Source organism: Cydia amplana, chromosome 5, assembly GCF_948474715.1.
Source record: "Cydia amplana chromosome 5, ilCydAmpl1.1, whole genome shotgun sequence".
In the NCBI taxonomy this organism is placed as follows: Eukaryota; Metazoa; Arthropoda; class Insecta; order Lepidoptera; family Tortricidae; genus Cydia; species Cydia amplana.
The window spans coordinates 6,216,586-6,234,413 of NC_086073.1; the positions used below are offsets into that span (position 1 = coordinate 6,216,586).

A 17,828-nucleotide genomic window follows, 5' to 3' on the forward strand; every position below is an offset into this window, starting at 1 on the left:
TAATATGAAATATGACCTCAAATTTAAAAGGCATCAACTACGGTACTTAATTCAACTTCATCATCGAGCTCAAATCTTCGAATTTGTATCTATCTCAATTGATATGTCAGGTCCATGAACATCCGGACACCCCTCTACGAAATATAACCCACTTCCTGCTCACCATAGTCAGCATTAAACTTTGTTTTATAGGAGCAATTCGTAAACTTCCCATACGCCCCATCGGTCGCGTCCACGGTGCTTCGGCTATAAATTGCGTGTAAGCCCTCCCTCAACGAAGGGACGCCGTACTTTTGAAGAACGGTACTTATACATGCATACGTGTACTCTCTACTTTCCTCCCCCGCATCACCTACTTTTTAGTCTTTGAATTCTGTATTACGTTTTTACCACCACTTTTTCGATTAATTAAAATTGGATTTGAACTAAGAACTCTATTTGTAAAAGGAAGAAAACAATTCAATGTTTTATTAATTACACTTTAATAAGTTTAAACAAATAAAACTTACATGGAATTAACATCACAATTATGCTTCGCAAAACAGTGTTGGTGTGTCAAAGAGGCTCATTGATCGATATCTACTAATACGGATTCATACACAAATAATGCTAATCAGAAAAATCTCTATATATCTAAAGAACAATATAAGCAATTTTGAAATATTAGACGTTGAACATTCAAAGGCCGTTGTGAACACCCATCTATCTATTATTTACTGTAGCCAACTACATTAAATCATGGAAACATTCAGTATTTATAACAATGATGGATAATTGATACTAGTATCCCGACAAAAGCACAGAACAGGTATCTTGCAATTGATAACAACAATTTCTTGCATTTTTGAAGTTACTATTGGAGCGAGGCTTGCATTCAAGTGCTCCAAGTAAGAGATTCAAATAGGTACACTAAAAACCTTACACAATAATGGTACACTAGGTGGGACATTTATCTACCTACGTAAAGTATCGATAAAACTGTTTCGCTACGTTGAGAAAACCAACGGATAAAGACTTAACTAATAATCTTTAACAAAAATACTGAGAACCACTTGATTAGTTAGTAGTTTTAACATTCAAAAGTTATGACGTGACCCTAGGAGAAGTTATCTTAAAGGCGAACTTACAATAGATATTATATACCCATACAAAAATATCATTCACTTTCTATACACATACCCAAAACACTGCGTTTAAACTGTAAGTAAGACAGAAAATGTTTAAGGTCAAGATTTTGTAGAGGACGATGTTAGGTAACCGGAGGGATTTTTTACTATTTATTTAATTAGTTTTGATAGTTTTACACAACTTTAACAATATATCCAAGTTATAATAATAGGTGATAGGTATTTATTTGTTAATAATTGATGTAGCTTGCATTGCGTTACACGAAACTAAAATATTAAGTAATACATCACTGTGAAAACAAATAAATTAAATATCATTTAACACTAAAAGTTTAAAAATAGTAATATCTCTTAATTCTGGATTTTAAACTCTTTTAACTTATATAACTAAAAAAACAATTAAAGAATATGGAACTTACAACACAACGAGGTACCGTAAAACTTATGATTTTTTGACGCTGTTATATGTATACAGTCATTACAATCGAACTTGGATGGTGATAGCCAAATAAAATAAGAACACAATAGGTACAGATAAAGGTGCAATATAACTAAGTTCTTGTAAATATCAGCCAGTTCGCTCAGTGCATCTATAAAAATATTGCAATTATTTACAATTTCAATATTTGCAATAATCGACTAAAATAGAAAAATACAGATTTATATTTATTATCTTTGCATAGATTTGACCTATTGCCCACCGGCTCTACTTAAATGATTGGCATAGTTCTGAACACGAGACACTACAACTTCAATCACAATTTTTGGTTTAATTACCAGAAACGTTAGGCGTATAAAACTTAAAACGTTTTATTTTTATTTCATTGTGTCAGACATACCTAATAACAGGCAAAATGGTAAGCAGCCACTTCATTTTATTGTTATAATTTCTCTTTTCATGATAAGTTCTATTTTTGCAAACTTTCATTATTAGGCTTGTATTGTGTAGCTTTCATTGGTAACATCAGCAATAATTATGCTGCATTATTAATTTTTCCTACCTACATTGCCGGGTATCTCCAATTCTTCTACTGCTTTTGACAAACTTCCTATTACATTGTCGCTCGGCGACGTTGTTTAATATTCAATAATTATTATTATATACAATTTATATTTACACATTATGTGATTTATTTTGGCGTCATATTTTACATGGAATGAATCACATAACGGGAATGTCAAGAACCCTCCACTATATCGTACCGCAAAATATTTGTTACGCTTTAAAAATAGGTAATAGCATCAAGCTTAATCGGGAAACAAAGCGAAAATATGTAGTTAAATCCGCTTGACTATTTACAGGAATTCTACAATCTCGGCTGCTTAAAGCAACATCGCGAATAGTGGCGTCATAACGAGTAGGCTCAACGCAAATACACTTCTGTCGGCGTCATTCGGTTTGCTGCCTAGTGGACCCACGGAAGCGGATTTGATGTCTTCTTTGGCCGGGGGTGCTTTTCCCATATTTTCACTACTGTCACCTAACATGTGGCTATCCATTTCCCCTGAGTGATCAGGCTTCCTTATGTCACTAGCGATGCTATTATCGTTATCTTCTTCTTCTGAAGCTGGTGGGGCGGTTTTGGGTGATGGCGTGGTAGTAGTAGTCGTGGTTGTTGTCGTTGTGGTCGTAGTGGTGGTGGGTACTAAACTATAATTGCCGGTAAAATAGACTTCACCGTAAATTGCTTCAACGTCGACCGTATTTTCAATGAGTTCCCCTTGCAGCAACCTTGATCGAGTAATACCGTCTTTATAATATGTTGTCAAAGTAGCGGAGTATTGCACATCCCGGTCTGTATAGTTTCCTCTGAATGTTACATTACAAGATGTTCCAGGTTCCAAATGTTTTTCAATTTTATAAAATCCATTTCTTTCTTCTTTTAATGGACTAGCCCATCGAATTTTAACAGGGCCATCAGGCATTTCTATAGTTGTGTTTAAACCAGCCGAAAGGCCATGTCCGTGGCCCCAAGAAACTGTGTAGTTATACTTGTATGCGACTTCCTCAGTTGCCGTGGCAGGATAATCATTTTCATTGGAAAGAACCAATTCCCGGAATATGAGGGGATCATTCTGTCTGGATGCTTTTTCCTCCAGCGCAACATTTTCCAGTTTGTAACTTACTGGTTCAATTTCAATAAGAACTTCGCCTTCATCTTTAGTTTGCTCATCGAAAGTTATCAGGCGGCCCGTGTCCTGGCCATAAGAGATTCTGGCCACATTATCGGCCCTGCCAATGAGATCGGAACTATCAGATGGATTAACAACTATAGCACCATCTGGTCTTGGGTTGAACCTATTCCATTGATTCCATACAATGAGGGAGGAGTTTTCAATGTTTTCGAGAACTTCGAAAGTATCGTAGGCTTTGGTTTCAGACACTGCGCACTTAGTATATTGAGGCCCTAAATGTCCTAACAACATGTCGCCATCATGACTTGCTCTGCATATATAAACAGGTGATCCTGAAACAAATATTACATTTTATATGTATTTTAAAAATAAATATTCAATAACCATAAAAAAAAAATACCATCGTCTGTTTTTGCTCCGACAACGTAGTTCTCCATATTCTCCTTCTTTAGATTCGCCCACTTGAGTGTGCTCGAGGTGGTCACTGTATTAAACTGAGTCTTGTATATCCCGGCCATGCCATCGTCGGCCAAGGTGGGTACCGCCAACATGGCCATCAGCGCCACTAACCAGGACCCCGTGCAGAATCTATTCTTATTCTTCATTGTGAAAATCTGTAACAAAGAGAATGGTGATCTTTACTTCGTCCAAATTTATAGTGTTGTCTTGTTTATCTTGTCAGTCTTATTGTTTATTATGTCTTGATTATCGAAAATATGATGACGATATTGAAAAATCTAAAAATAAGCATATCGAAGCATTCGATATGTAGTTTAATTAGGTACGTTATTTCACGTTCGCAACGCGACACAGTATGCTTCACTTTATGTCGATCGCACCTAAACTCAATTTAGTTACCGAGCCGTGAGCCAAGATCGTAGAAGCTGGTATAGCCTTCCCTCCATAATGCTTTTATGCACAAAATATTCATTTTTGTAATAAGCAATTGAATATTGGCAGTGTCAAGAGTTAAATACCTACTGTTTTGTTAAAGCAATTTATATTTAATTTCGTTTGTAAGTTGGGATTTTATTATTTATGAAACACTGAACTTGATAGTGCTTAGCATTGAAAGGTCTTAGTGTTTCTCATTGCCAATGTCAAGGAATTGGCCCACAATAATAATGTGGGTGGCGATGGCGTAGCGTACGTACAGTGGGCAGTCAGGCGCGGACTGAGAGGCGCCTAAAACAATCAATAGTGCGCTGCAGGTTGAAAATTGTCTGTTTCTGTTTACCTTTCTTTTTCGTTACTATTTTACAGTGCCGTGCCGCCCGTTTGCCTTCCTATTCTTGTTTTATATACCTACTTGGGGTACTTTATATGACTATTTCTGTACAGTCGACGTCAAAGAGAAATGTACACTTCTGCACGGGCTGCACCTTACTTCTTTTTAATAAGGCGAAATATGTAAAAATAATTATGACGTCGACTGTACATTGTCTCGTTTTGCATTCATATCATGGTTGGTTTACTAATACTTTTTCTTTATTTACAGGTAAGTCGACGTATTTACTGTAAGGCATAGTAAGTTACAGTTTTGTTCAGTAAGTATTTTTTTATATTAGATTTTTTAATCCATCGCCTGTCCGAACGATTATTCATCATCATGTTGCAACAAATTGAATTTAATAAGTTCAATTGGGATTTGACACGGCCCATTAGGTCCGACACAAATCCGGACGCACCGTTCTTCATTTGATCAAATTTGATATAGGTATTGTATACTTATATGGGTTTACAGATAAAGACTATCAGTGCGTTGCCAGGTTACCACGCCACCATTGCACAGTATTCGCATATTCGCGTATAGTCTTGTGACAATTTTAATTTCTTACACACATTATAAAAAATACTTGTGTATTCATTGGCAAACAAAGCTTTAAATACTTATTACATTTCTGGACAGGTGCCGTATGTTTAGGCTTAGGTACTCAACTACTCATGTGCTGCATTATTTACAAAAACAAAATAATTCTACTATCAAACAAACGTCAATTGTATTAATATGAATGCTGAATTTACAGTGAAAAATATTAGATATCATTACTGGGTCGCGTCTAAGGTCAAAAGTTATCGTGGCAAAGAAATATACTTTCCTTATCTAAATACCTTCCAATAAGTCATATTTGACTGCTGTAAGAGTATTTTTGAACAATATCACTGCAAACAAATATGCTATCCGCATATAAATATTATAAATAGTTACACACAACCATTATTATATTGTTTAGGTTACAGAGCATTTTAGGTTTATTAAACATATTTTCATGTATACTTTCCTTTAAAACTCATATTTGGTCGTTTTAAAGCATTTTTGAGCAACAACGGAATAAAAGGCTGTTTTTGGCCGCATTCCGACGCGTCGAGAACAAATCCCATTGTATGGGAGCACGCTCCGTATCTGAGCCGGTATTCTGTGCTCGCCAATACGACACCTAACACAATCGATTACCTTATCCCGTTGCGTGCGTTTGGTGGGAAACTGGATTCAGAATTACATTCAAAACGCATTCTTTTGGGCGCATTTTAGTTTCAATTTCGTTTTCGTATAAACGCCTAATCTATTTTTCCTATACGAGATATACGAGAAGTGGCAGATATTAGTTTATTTTTACTTCATAAGGTTTTGGAAACTTGTTGTTCTCTGGACTTCGCTTATTGGTCTAGTCATTTGACTTACCAATTGTCTTATCCTTTTGTACAAATAAAAATGTAATTCCTGTGAATTTACGTAATTAATGTCAGAACTCAACAAAGACACCCCATATTTCAGGTTTGTCATATTGTTGAGTGTTCCATACGGCTAGACGCTTACCCCTTCTATTATGATCAAAATTAAACCGGAATTTCCCCCGAGAAATTAGCAGCGATAACACTTACAGACCAAGTTGTTAACTTTTACAATAGCGGCGATGTACATCGCCCGCTCAAACGCCCCATATGTCCCGACACAATTCCTGATGACTCCTCTCGTCTAGGCATATTCCTATTGCTTCCCTTACCAAGGAAAGCCGAATGATAAAACAAAACAATGTAACAGTGACTTGTTATCCATAACAACTTTTCATAATCTTACGACGCACTTTAAAGTGGTTGGTTCGATCTTTCGGTTCAGCTGCGCTCGGTAAGCGATGGCAACACCCTAGCTCTCGATCCACAAGGGGAAACAACACTTGAGATAAAACAAGGAAATGTGTTGTCTGCGTTTCCCGGCTTGTCTTCTACCAATAGAACAATATTCGTGACACAACTACTACCTCAGATGGTACAGTGGTAAAAAAGTATTTTGGACCTAAAACTCCTAAAAGGATTGCTTCATTTTTAAAATCCAGGTATTCAAACGAATCGCAATAAGATAGGTACATAACCTTTACAAAAACATGTTAGATAATAGAGGTATTCTTACGTGAAGTGCTCATAAAATATCCAGCAACAATAGTAACAATATGACTATTTAATGTTGCGGTGAGTAATAAACATTTATGATGGTCTAACTACCTTGTCCAGGGTTGCATTGTATGGACAGCTAAAAATAACTGCATTACGGGTACACACATACAGCACTAATTGCCCTTGGTTACAATTAGCGACATTGGAAAAATCTCTATTTAATCGAATGTTTTCTCAATCATATTATAATTTCTTAAATTACATAACAAATAAAAGTATATCTCGTTATGTAATTTACGAGTAAGTAAAGCATTTGTTTTTAATAACTAATCAAAAGTTATCAAACTTTTTGCTCTCGTCTTAGTGCTCTGTCTTTTTGTACCTATACCTCTGCTATCGCCATTATATACGATAATGTCATATTGCACTGTCTTTCTTTCATCTACAGACAACGGTCCACCTCAATGACGAACCGCAGATAAATTTCAATTTCCGAGTTCCGAAGGGGCCGTCGCATTTCTCATTTATAATTTCCCCCCTTTTGAAATGATAGCTAATTTGTCGCAGTGTGATAATTGAACTTTTGACGAAGTGAAGATGATAAATTAAGGTTTAAAAGTGTAATTAAGTAACATATAAGAAAACTGATTTCATCCATCGCTGAATTTCAAAGCTAATTGGAAATAATGATTATTATTTTTGAGGTGGGACGGTGGGAACATTAATTGCATGTAAAAAATACGCAAGTAAGTATAACGGGCTAGCGCTTATTGACTAGCACGTTATCTTTTCGCGGATTAGTAAAGTACTATTTTTGTATTTACCTATTGAGCAATATTTGGCACATCGTGGGAACCAGAAATAAAAGATTTGGTCCATCATTATGTGATTACTCAGAAAGACTGAGGTGTACCGTGGCAGAGTGATTTATGTGCGTCATTATTGCGGGACTTGACACACGAGATGACAGTTTTGTTGGCTTTATCTTTAGTTCCGACAACGGCGCTGCCGCTGCCTGTGCCATTATGCTTATCAGGGATGTTGCGAATATCCGCATCCGCATCCGCAACCGCGGAACTTCCGCATTATTTTCAACATCCGCATCCGCATAAAATCCATGCGGATTTAATGCGGATGCGGATGTGGAACAGGTCGGTACAGGAACGTCTTAGCATTGGCGTAAGTGCTAGACTGCTAGGTAATTTAGTCATTAGCCAAAAAACCCTATTAGAAATTAGCAGTCAAGCGTGAGTGGGACTTAATGTACGGAACCCTTGGAACATGAGTCCGACTCACACTTGTCCGGTTTTTTGAAATAAAAATTACTAAAATGTAATATTTGACGTTTTTTATGTACCTATCTTGACATCCGCATCCGCATCCGCATCCGCGGATGTGAGCCTTTAAAAATCCGCATCCGCGGATGTCAAAAAATCGGCATCCGCAACATCCCTGATGCTTATAATGTTATTTATTTATCATGACGCTGTTTACTATAGGTACTATAAATGATGCAAGTATATAAGAGTTATTTTAAACGTCAAAATGAAATTATGACGTGTAAATACTAAATAACACTCGCACTGCGTATGCTATCAAAATCGTTGCGTTGCTGACTTTTCTTGGTATTTTCTGTTTATAAATCAATAGCCTACCTACCTTCTACTCAAGAATACGAGCACATTGCCTACAGAACTTGAATCAGAAGCAAAAATTTTACAATAGCTAGTAATTGCGATCGGCTTTAGTAGGTGTTCTTATTGACACAATTTCCTAAGTTGCCTAGGAATTTATTAGTGGGTATAGTCTAGCACTAAGCAGCGTATTTAATTTTTGTACGTAGAAACAGTAAATTAAATTAATTCTACGTTCCGTTTCACGGTAGATCCGTTTAAATGTATACAACTACATTTTAAACAGATGTTACATTACACGTATCTATTAAGTGTCGTGAACCACACAACGTTTAGCATGGACAATGAGATGAGCTGCCTTAAGATAGTGTAAGCCTGTGAGATTCAATCGCCTCAGCATAAGACTATTATTGTAAGGACGTAAAGCAGCTCGCGAGCAATTGCTTGCACTGTAATCCTATTGCCCCGACTGCTGTACATTCAATCCATAATACTTGATCGGATTAGTGTCAATTGTTATACATATGGATAACGTTGGAGGGGAAACTCTTGCTGACAATAATGGGAATAATTAAGTTATGTTCTTATTATCTATACTAATAAATACCAAGGTGTCTCTGTCTGTATATATTATATGTTGTTATTTCACGCTTAAAACGCCGAGACGGTTTAAATTAAAGTAAAATAAATAAGGAGTGTTTGGTCCCGGTGAAAGGCATGAAATGTTTACGTATCATATTTGAAGTGATGGTCAAATAGTAAAGAACTAATTACTTACTTTACTTACACGTCAACTTATTTTTTAGGTTAAAAGAACACACCTTGCTGCAATAAATAAATTCGCGAGTGTGTTGTGTTGTGATCCTAAGCCGTAACAGCGATACGCTTTTAACCTAGTTTCATGTCTGTACCTAACCATAATATCTACAAAATATCCTTTTAGTGCTAATACGACGACACTCCCTAGTGACTCAGTACGCGACTAATTGAATTACTTTGTATTCTAATTATTATATATTTTCCATTGTAGGCTAATTGCCTTCTCGTGTCTATTCAATAATGAATATTTCGTAATCGCTGTAAGATCCAAGGTCTGGCCTAGTATTCTCATCTTTCAAGAGCCTTATTCGCCTTAGGCGAACAAGTGTAAGATGATTTCGAGACTCGTCAAATCTATTTACAGTCAGAGCTCTCAGTTATACTGGGTTATCTGAGAATAACAGCTTAAAAGATTTAATCTGTCTAAACGTCTGCATCAGTCCCGTTAGAACATGATGAACGTACGGACAGTTATTTTTGACCCAAGTTCAGACCGCTGTTATTTGCCAGCTGCGGCGCCATCAACCACAAGTGCTTTTAACCAGGGCGTTTACCACCTAACCTAGCTTTATAGTGGCAAAGTGCTTACCGATTTCACACTCGCAAAACGTGACGCTTTATCTAATCTTGCAGTTTTAGAACTCCGTTATAAACAGCTTAAATTGTTCGTGGTTCGATTTTCTATAACATTGTTATCTAGTCGTTAAACTCGAGCGGAGACTTTGCTACGTGATACTATTAGTAGAGGAGCCCAAGAGCGGATTTTTGTGTTTACTCGAGCGCGTCAGATTAAGATATGAATGATATGTTGCTACCTTTACCCCTTTTAGCCATCTATGTTGAGCCCTTGGTTGGTGGGGGGTTCAACAAATTGTTAAGCAGATTGTGGATTTGGTCATATTAGTCCAAATTAACGCTATAATTGTGCTATTACTAAATCTGATAATTATTTGCACGCATTTCCTTAATCTGACGGTTACAATGTAAAAATTAGGGGTCAAACTTGTGTTCGTCAGATTAAGAAAATGCCTACAAATAAGTGTTATATTAAGTTATAGAAAAAATATAGCATTAACGTGGACAAAAACGACCAAACCCACAAATTGCTTAACGATTTTTTAACCCTCCAGCCCTCCAACAACCTCCCGAAATTTAAAAAAAATTGTAGACGCTTTCCGGCTCGCTGGAAAAAATCTTTATATAACTTTTTTTTCTTCTTATCATCTAATATTTAGATTCCAATATGTCTATACGACGCTTGAGTAAGTAATACACATTTAGCATCGTCGATATTGATAACATACCTTCTTTTCAACCACCGTAACCTCTTAACCTGTACCAATAGTTTTCTTATGTTCGAACTTAAAAGTTGCATTATCTGCTAAATTCTATGAATACCAAAAAATTAAATACCTTAGTTCCATCTTTTGGTATTCACTTATCGTCTAGTCTAGTATAACACTTATTTGGAACATACATACAACGAAGCGATGGATACTTATTCTTATTACCAACGTACTGAGTCCTTCCATCCATAACAACTATTTGCAATCAAAGCTATAGCTAATATGTATGTATATGTGTGTGTGTGTATGTATCTGTTACTAGTTTTCTGAACCTTCAGCCCCTGATCGCGTAGCTTTTGGAATGGCACCCTCAGGCAATTATCGCCGTAATAGCTTCGTTATCAGTTGCCGCCTCTCATCTCAAAAGCACGATCTAGGTATCCACGATGCACGTGCCATAGCTTTCTCGCTTGATACGCTGTATATCCCATTGTCCAGTCGAAGAGCTCACCATAGTAAAGCTTTTGAATGCTCTTAAAGTTCCGATTCAGATAAGTATAAAGTCCCACATAATTCAACTGCAACAAGAAACAATGTTTCAACGACATCTGAAGCTGGTTGTTTTACTTGTGAAACAACAAAGTCTAGCAGCGAAAAGAGCACGGGATAACTGTTAGTGACTACCGAATTACTAGCGGAGACGACGGAAATTAGATTTTTTATTATGATAAATTACTACATTAAGCTGCTTTAGTTTTTGTGCACACGAAAGACAATGGCCTTTTAATAATAATGACTGGCGGGACTTACATACACCTCTCAATTAACCAGTATATATTGATGGACCGGCTGGTTAACCTAATTATAAATACGCCTAACCATTTGAAATACAAAAAGCTCGGGTAGTAGTACGTCAAAACTAAAATGTGAAGACAACAGGAAATGGCAGAAACTATATATGACACCAAAATTGTATTTAGTAATTAATACAAATTACAATAATGCAACGTGTGACTAAGTACATCATGTACCTAGGCACTCCGGATTACCGGAAGTTTTGTGAGTGCGCAAATTGCTCCCCTGTTGCGGGCGCCGGCCGTTAGTCGCTTCTCTCGACGCCGACGTGTTGTAACTGTCAATAAATCATCTCTATCATAATCCGCGGCTACTGTGTTCATGTTGTGACAAATTGACTTCTGTATTACGGATGACAAACGGCATTAGTCGAACCATCGAGCACAACGAATATCAGTAGCAGTATTCGTTTATGACGTGCTATTATGTAGATAAAGTGATCTCCCAACCTGGAACCATGATAACTGGGTTGAAAGATCGGAAGAACGGCACCAGAATTGACCAAGACAAACAAAGAGTGCGCAACTAGATGAAGTGATAGCGTGTAAGAACTACCGCGAGAACCAACACCTTCCTTGTTAAAGGCTACAGCTAGGTTAAAGGCACATATAACGGCTACAGCAAGAAGTTGTCGTATCCTGTGCGATGACTCTTATATTAGATAGCAGCTGCAACGTCTTTCACGGGTTATGTTGCATTCGAAGCGTGCCAACACGTTTGAACAGTCTGGCATTTCCAAAGTCGTAACTCACGCGAAATACTACTACGCAAATCGGTTTCACGTTTACTACAGACATTTTAATGGCCTGACGTGTCTAAATTCAGATCGCAGGCTAATATTAAATGCATATTCAATATGGAGTCATAGTTCCGGTGTTATCTGTCGGTGCGCGGCGCCAGGTTTTGTATTCACACCTAACCAGCGCAGGCAAGCCAGAGGTTCGATGAAACTAATAACACTGTGAGCTCGAGATCCATAACAACTACGCGTGCTAAGAGATCACGCGATGCTGGTTCATTTAAGTGACAGGAATACCAGCCCTGGTGACGAGGCGGCCTCGCGCCGGTGCGCGCGCGCAGCGGCGCGTGCAGCAGCTGATAGCGTGGGAATCGCCTCATGCGTGAAGACCATAACCCCAGACGACCGACTGTGCTTTATGATATCAACCTACATTCTCGCTAAGTGGATTTGCACATTGTCCTTCATTTTAACTTGGACATTTGTTTACATATACCATCGCATTAGCCTTCGCGATTGTTAAATTATCACGTTTATTTGCCTTTTTTGTTGGATTGGACCAGCTAATAATACGCACACTTAGGTGAGTCTCCTAATTTCCAACTTCACGATCTTTCGTGTCAATCACATTATACTTATTTTGCAATATTGGTATTGACCTTAAGTATGTATCTAATAAATACTTAGGCTTTCCCAGAGACGAGACTTTGTGTACCTATTATAGGTAGGTATTCTCGGTATATTCCTTGAGTCTGTCGGTATGATTAGATTTTGTTTATCAGAATAAAAATGTATAGGTATGCATAAATGGTACTCTCTAATAGTCTCTACTTCTCTAGGTATATCTACCATCTACCTTAGAGAAACACTTCGCTGATTGAATGAATAGCGGTGGCATTATATTGTTGTTGATTGGATGAAGAAAAAATAATAATTGGCCCTATTCAGTTGTGGATGTGTGTGTATTGTTTACACTAGAGAGTAGAGAAACAGACATTGACCGAGAAGCGGATTCACGAAACCCATCGAGAGCATCGCCAGTGGCTCTTAAACTCCGCTTACACATGGTTGTTACTAATCTAGGAGTCGCACTATACCAGTTCCGAGCTTACAGTTGCAACAATATCATCAATATATCTTGTGAATATGTGACTGAGTCATATCTGAGTACACGCCATTCATGTACTTGAGCCTTCAAAGCTCTTAAAACAATAGGATGCGGGCTGACTTTGTGGCGGATCTTTTCTTTCAACTAGCGCTCATCATCTTGCTTGACAATACAATTAACTTATTATTGCTCACTGACGCTTTATAAGTTTATACAAACCCTTTGTTATCACCGAAATATTCTAACATAATAATAGCGTTATAAAGCCAAACTCTAAAATTTTCTGGGATAGATATGTAGAGAAACCTGCACTGTTACAATTTTTTTATAGATTATATATGTATATATGTGTATATATATATATATATATATATATATACATATAATATATATATATGCTTTTTGTGCGGCATTCCTTGTTTTTATGCAAATTTAGCCTTAACTTGCCTGGGACCTTAAACGGTTCGATTTATACATATACCTATCTACTTAACCTGACCTCAGTTTTGTTTGAACAATCGTGTTGTAGAAATTAACAGCTTTATTATCTTTTACTAGGCATAGTACTCTATAACGATACACTTTCTAATTTTTAATTTTCTATGCTCTTGGTAATTATCTCAAATTCTGTATGCTCCCATTTATTTACCTTATCTTAGCGGCTAAGGGGCTATCTCTGTTAGATTGTGCTACATCGCTGCACCGGCTTAATGGATGGGACTACCGGCGTGACGACAGCATTACCGTGATTTAGTATTATTGGAGCTATAATCATCGCATCTCGTAGTTATTTAGTCATGCTTAATTTTCCTATACAACGCATCAATCGAGCCTGGTGGCTGTTAAGTAACAAAACGAGATATTTAATCACTTCAAATTACGTTGTGGATCGCGTCAGTTTCCCTTTTGGAGAGTTGTTATCGCAATTATCACACACATACGTGAATGTGATTAAACTGTCAACATCCGGTACTATATTTATGTGAAAAAGGGGATCGTGTACGAACAAGGTTAATCAGAATCATGAGATAGTCGGTGGCACTGTAAATGTAAAACGTAAACTGAGGCGAGGCGTGACGGTGTCGGAGATGTCGCGTGATAGCTGGGGTGCCATTGCATACGCTTGCTGAGTGTGAGCAAATTGGTTTCTCGAAAGAACCAATATAAGAGCACTATTCGACTGAAGGTACTATTACGGTTGTTGGGCGGTTAGTAAATAAATCCGTAACGTGCGCGCAAATTATCTTCAAAACTTGTGGAATAAGGTGCTCAAATGGTTTCAAAACCGGCAAGCCGGTGGGTATCTTGATATTTTCCAGAAATGTTACACTACATATATTATGTATTCCTAATAAAAATCTCAAGCTCTATCGATTCGAATATGAAAACAAGTGCCGCTAAATATTTTCATAAGGTAACGAGCTTGAAGAACATTCTTCAGTAGGTACAGCATGTTACAAGTGTCGAGTTCATATTTCATATTACACTAGTTAGCCATTGAACCCGCGCTCACGCATCCACTAGAACCTCACGCGCTCGCACGCAATGGTTTCCGTTTTCAATTCCAATGAAAAAAATACATTAGACCCGTTACCCGAAAGATCGCCCTCGACAGCCTTATCGAAGGTTCTTTAACTATCGGACGGACAGTGACTAATAATGTGAAAGTGCATTTAGGGATCAGTCAGTTTAAATCGGGAATCTATATCGTACCGTACAGATACACTGTACTTATTGCATTTTTTCGTGGTTGCAAGTTGCAATGCACATACAAAATGTTTACCGTGTTTTAAACAAACAAACAAGTTTCTTAAACATCCACATTTCAAAACTTGTTTATATAAGTAGAATATTGTAAAATGACGAAACAAAATGAAAAGCTTTTCTTGCGTATGCAAGTAAAGGTTGTATGTATAAATCAATATTAATTGCGAATATAGATAACCTAGACTAGATTTATTAAATTCCCAGCATCCTAGGATATCGCATGGATAAAACGTATATAAGTAGTACGTATTAGAAGACAAAGTTAGGCTATAAATCAAGCAGCGAGGGGCTAATTAACACCAGCCGGAGTTTCTCTCCCGCACCTGTTGCCAGGCTCGGCTGGACCAAGCCCTCAATTCCTGTAGCTTACAAGTCACACGCTCACCGTGAGATCGGTAGTAGGTTCCAGCGAGCCAGTCTAACTGTGGCCTCTAGGTCCATGACACTACAGGCTACAAAATAACATCTATACTAGTTTCCTCTCCAGAGACCGCTAAACTGCAGGCTGACACGCAAGAGGAATCAATAAAACGCTGATAGCAAAAAATTAAACACCATAAAATGTAAAACGTCAATTATTCAACTCATTACACAGGAATCCATGTGATTGATTATACCTACGATAATAATTTATTTGCACAAAAACGAGAAAACTGAATCAATCAACAGTCGATACGTATTAGGTACTTTCAACGTTGTAGTAGCATAACGCAAGTATAGTTAGGTACTATTAGTGTTATTAGCAGGTTATTAGTTATTACCTACTTTTGTACATGAAGCAAGATAAACACGATCCAATATGTTTTAATCAGTATCTTATTTCTTCGAAATGTGGATAATGTTTAATAACAAAATCAAATCTATATATATTATGGTACCATGAACTCATTCATAATAAACACTACAGATGTAAAATAAACAAAGCGGTCTTGTGCTTTTGACATTGAGACTCCGAGACTAAACAACAAACGACAAGTCGCTTTATTTGCTTATTAATGTTTGATGCCTTTTGTTTCTACATTAATCTCATCAATGTGTGTCATGATACTCTTGATTTAAGGGACTTTACTACACTCGATGACGTCATACAAGTTGTATGTTATATGCGTAGGATTTACTTAAAGGTAAAGGCACCTACTTGCCTATTTAAAGGTCAAACAACAAACTACATGTACCTACATATACCCTATTTAACTATGGAGTAAATTATAATTTCATTTGATTTGACTTCGCTTCGCCAATAAAGTAAAATCAAATGAAGTGTATACCCTTTCAAGTACTTTTTGTCGCCTATTTTGGAATATAGTATCATAAATAAATATATAATCGTATAATCCGAAACACATTAGTGCTTTAAGAACAAACGAAAATATCAGCTTGTTTATTTGAGTACATTCTAAATTGGAAGGATGACATACACCAGGGATTATGTAATGAAAATGAAGTGCGACAAGGCGGATGAAGACCTCCGTACCCCACGAATTGCGCGACAAGCGACAACTAGCCGCAAGGTCGGCTTCTGATTGTCGATAATAGCTACTCTGACGACACACTGGCCCAATTTTATTGTGGACGTGTGCCTAGTCTATCTATAGCATCGGGACTGCACGGACCCTCCATACGTGAGGAGCCTAGTGTTGCATTTCCATTATATCTACTTACTGAGCTCTAGGACAATCGGGACGAACCAGGACATGTCATTGCGTAACGGTTCTACGGTTGAAAAGAATATTGCTACATTAAGAAACAACTCTTCAACCAGAAAAAAACAGAGCAACCTAAAACGAATTTTGAAGTTCCACTAATATTCTGAGAAGAGCCATTCGTGTTACATACAAATTTTCATTTGGGGTTTCCCGATTCTGACACACATAACGTGGGTAGAAATTCATAATGCCACGAATAATTGACCCCAGAGCCTATTATAACAACTGTAAAACGGGGTTTCCTCACTACGGAGTACCTAAACCTGTACAAAGGCTCCAGGATTCAACACGCATTTGATTACTTATTTTTATATCATTTGCAGCTAAAGTTTTTACCGCAATAGGTTAATTAAGGTTTTAAATTAAAAACCGCGCTATTTTTTGTAGTTTTTTGTCGCATGGAGGCTGATATTTGGTTGGACTGAACTGGAAGTTTATGGTAGTTCTGGCGGCTCGCGTCGCGTCGCTCCGGTTCGGTACACCGATTTGTTATGCACTCGCATTTTGTTTACAAGCGGCCGGACGTTTTATTTCCTTCGCTATTTAACATGGGTCGGTCGGTTGCTGAGTAGAATTGCAATACGGTTAAAGGATAGCTTTTCGTAAAATTCTAAAGGATTTTTCGTAAAATATCTATCTAGTTTAGGTACCTTTTGTTTATGGTATTGTTTCCACTTTGCCGTTTCCAAAGTCTGAATCTGAAACAATAGATACACATAGGTTATTGTGATTCGGTAATAATATGCATTAAGTTAAAGCATTTTATAGTAATTGTAAAACACGCATATAACCATGTGAAAAACGCCTAGTGGTTTTTTCCACTGCGGCTACGGCACTTACATATTATAGTCATAAATTGTTTCAATATTCTAATAAGTAATAGGTAGGTAGGTGTCTAACTGCGAATATACATTAGTAGCAGAACTACATTACATACATACATAATATGCAATTATTATAAAGAATCTATTAGCGTCAATCACTGCAAACACGTTGCAATGCAGCTGTCTACGTGATGCGCTTTGTATCACTTAATTCCGTCTACGAGCCAGTGCGAGCTAATCCAACAGATGCACGTATCGGGTTTACCATCAGTCGGCAGCTGCAGGCCTAATCGCAAAATTCATCTTTTTTGAAAGCGCGCGGTTGCAGTTAACACCTACAATTCATCGCATTTACTGCAATAGAAACAATTTGTCAAGTACTTATGAGTAGGGTAGGTATGCAAGTAAAAATTACCTAATGGTCATGGCACTTA

The 17,828-nt window shown here is 37.3% G+C and overlaps 2 protein-coding genes across 3 annotated transcripts in view; one reads left to right on the forward strand and one right to left on the reverse strand.

The window, feature by feature from the left end:
• Nucleotides 1-17,828, forward strand: part of LOC134648230 (mitoguardin) — a 79,671-nt gene that overhangs the window by 19,254 nt on the left and 42,589 nt on the right. The gene's annotated exons all lie outside the window — the stretch shown is intronic.
• Nucleotides 1,676-17,828, reverse strand: part of LOC134647864 (protein unzipped) — a 42,372-nt gene continuing 26,219 nt past the window's right edge. The window contains exons 2-4 of one of the 2 annotated variants that reach the window (XM_063502207.1): nucleotides 17,221-17,268; nucleotides 3,664-3,877; nucleotides 1,676-3,595 (exon numbers count right to left, since the gene is read on the reverse strand). In XM_063502207.1, coding sequence (XP_063358277.1) covers nucleotides 2,451-3,595; nucleotides 3,664-3,868 — 1,350 coding nt within the window. In that variant the 5' untranslated portion in view covers nucleotides 3,869-3,877; nucleotides 17,221-17,268 and the 3' untranslated portion in view covers nucleotides 1,676-2,450. The remainder of the gene's footprint in view (nucleotides 3,596-3,663; nucleotides 3,878-17,220; nucleotides 17,269-17,828) is intronic. The other variant, XM_063502208.1, reaches the window with a different exon arrangement.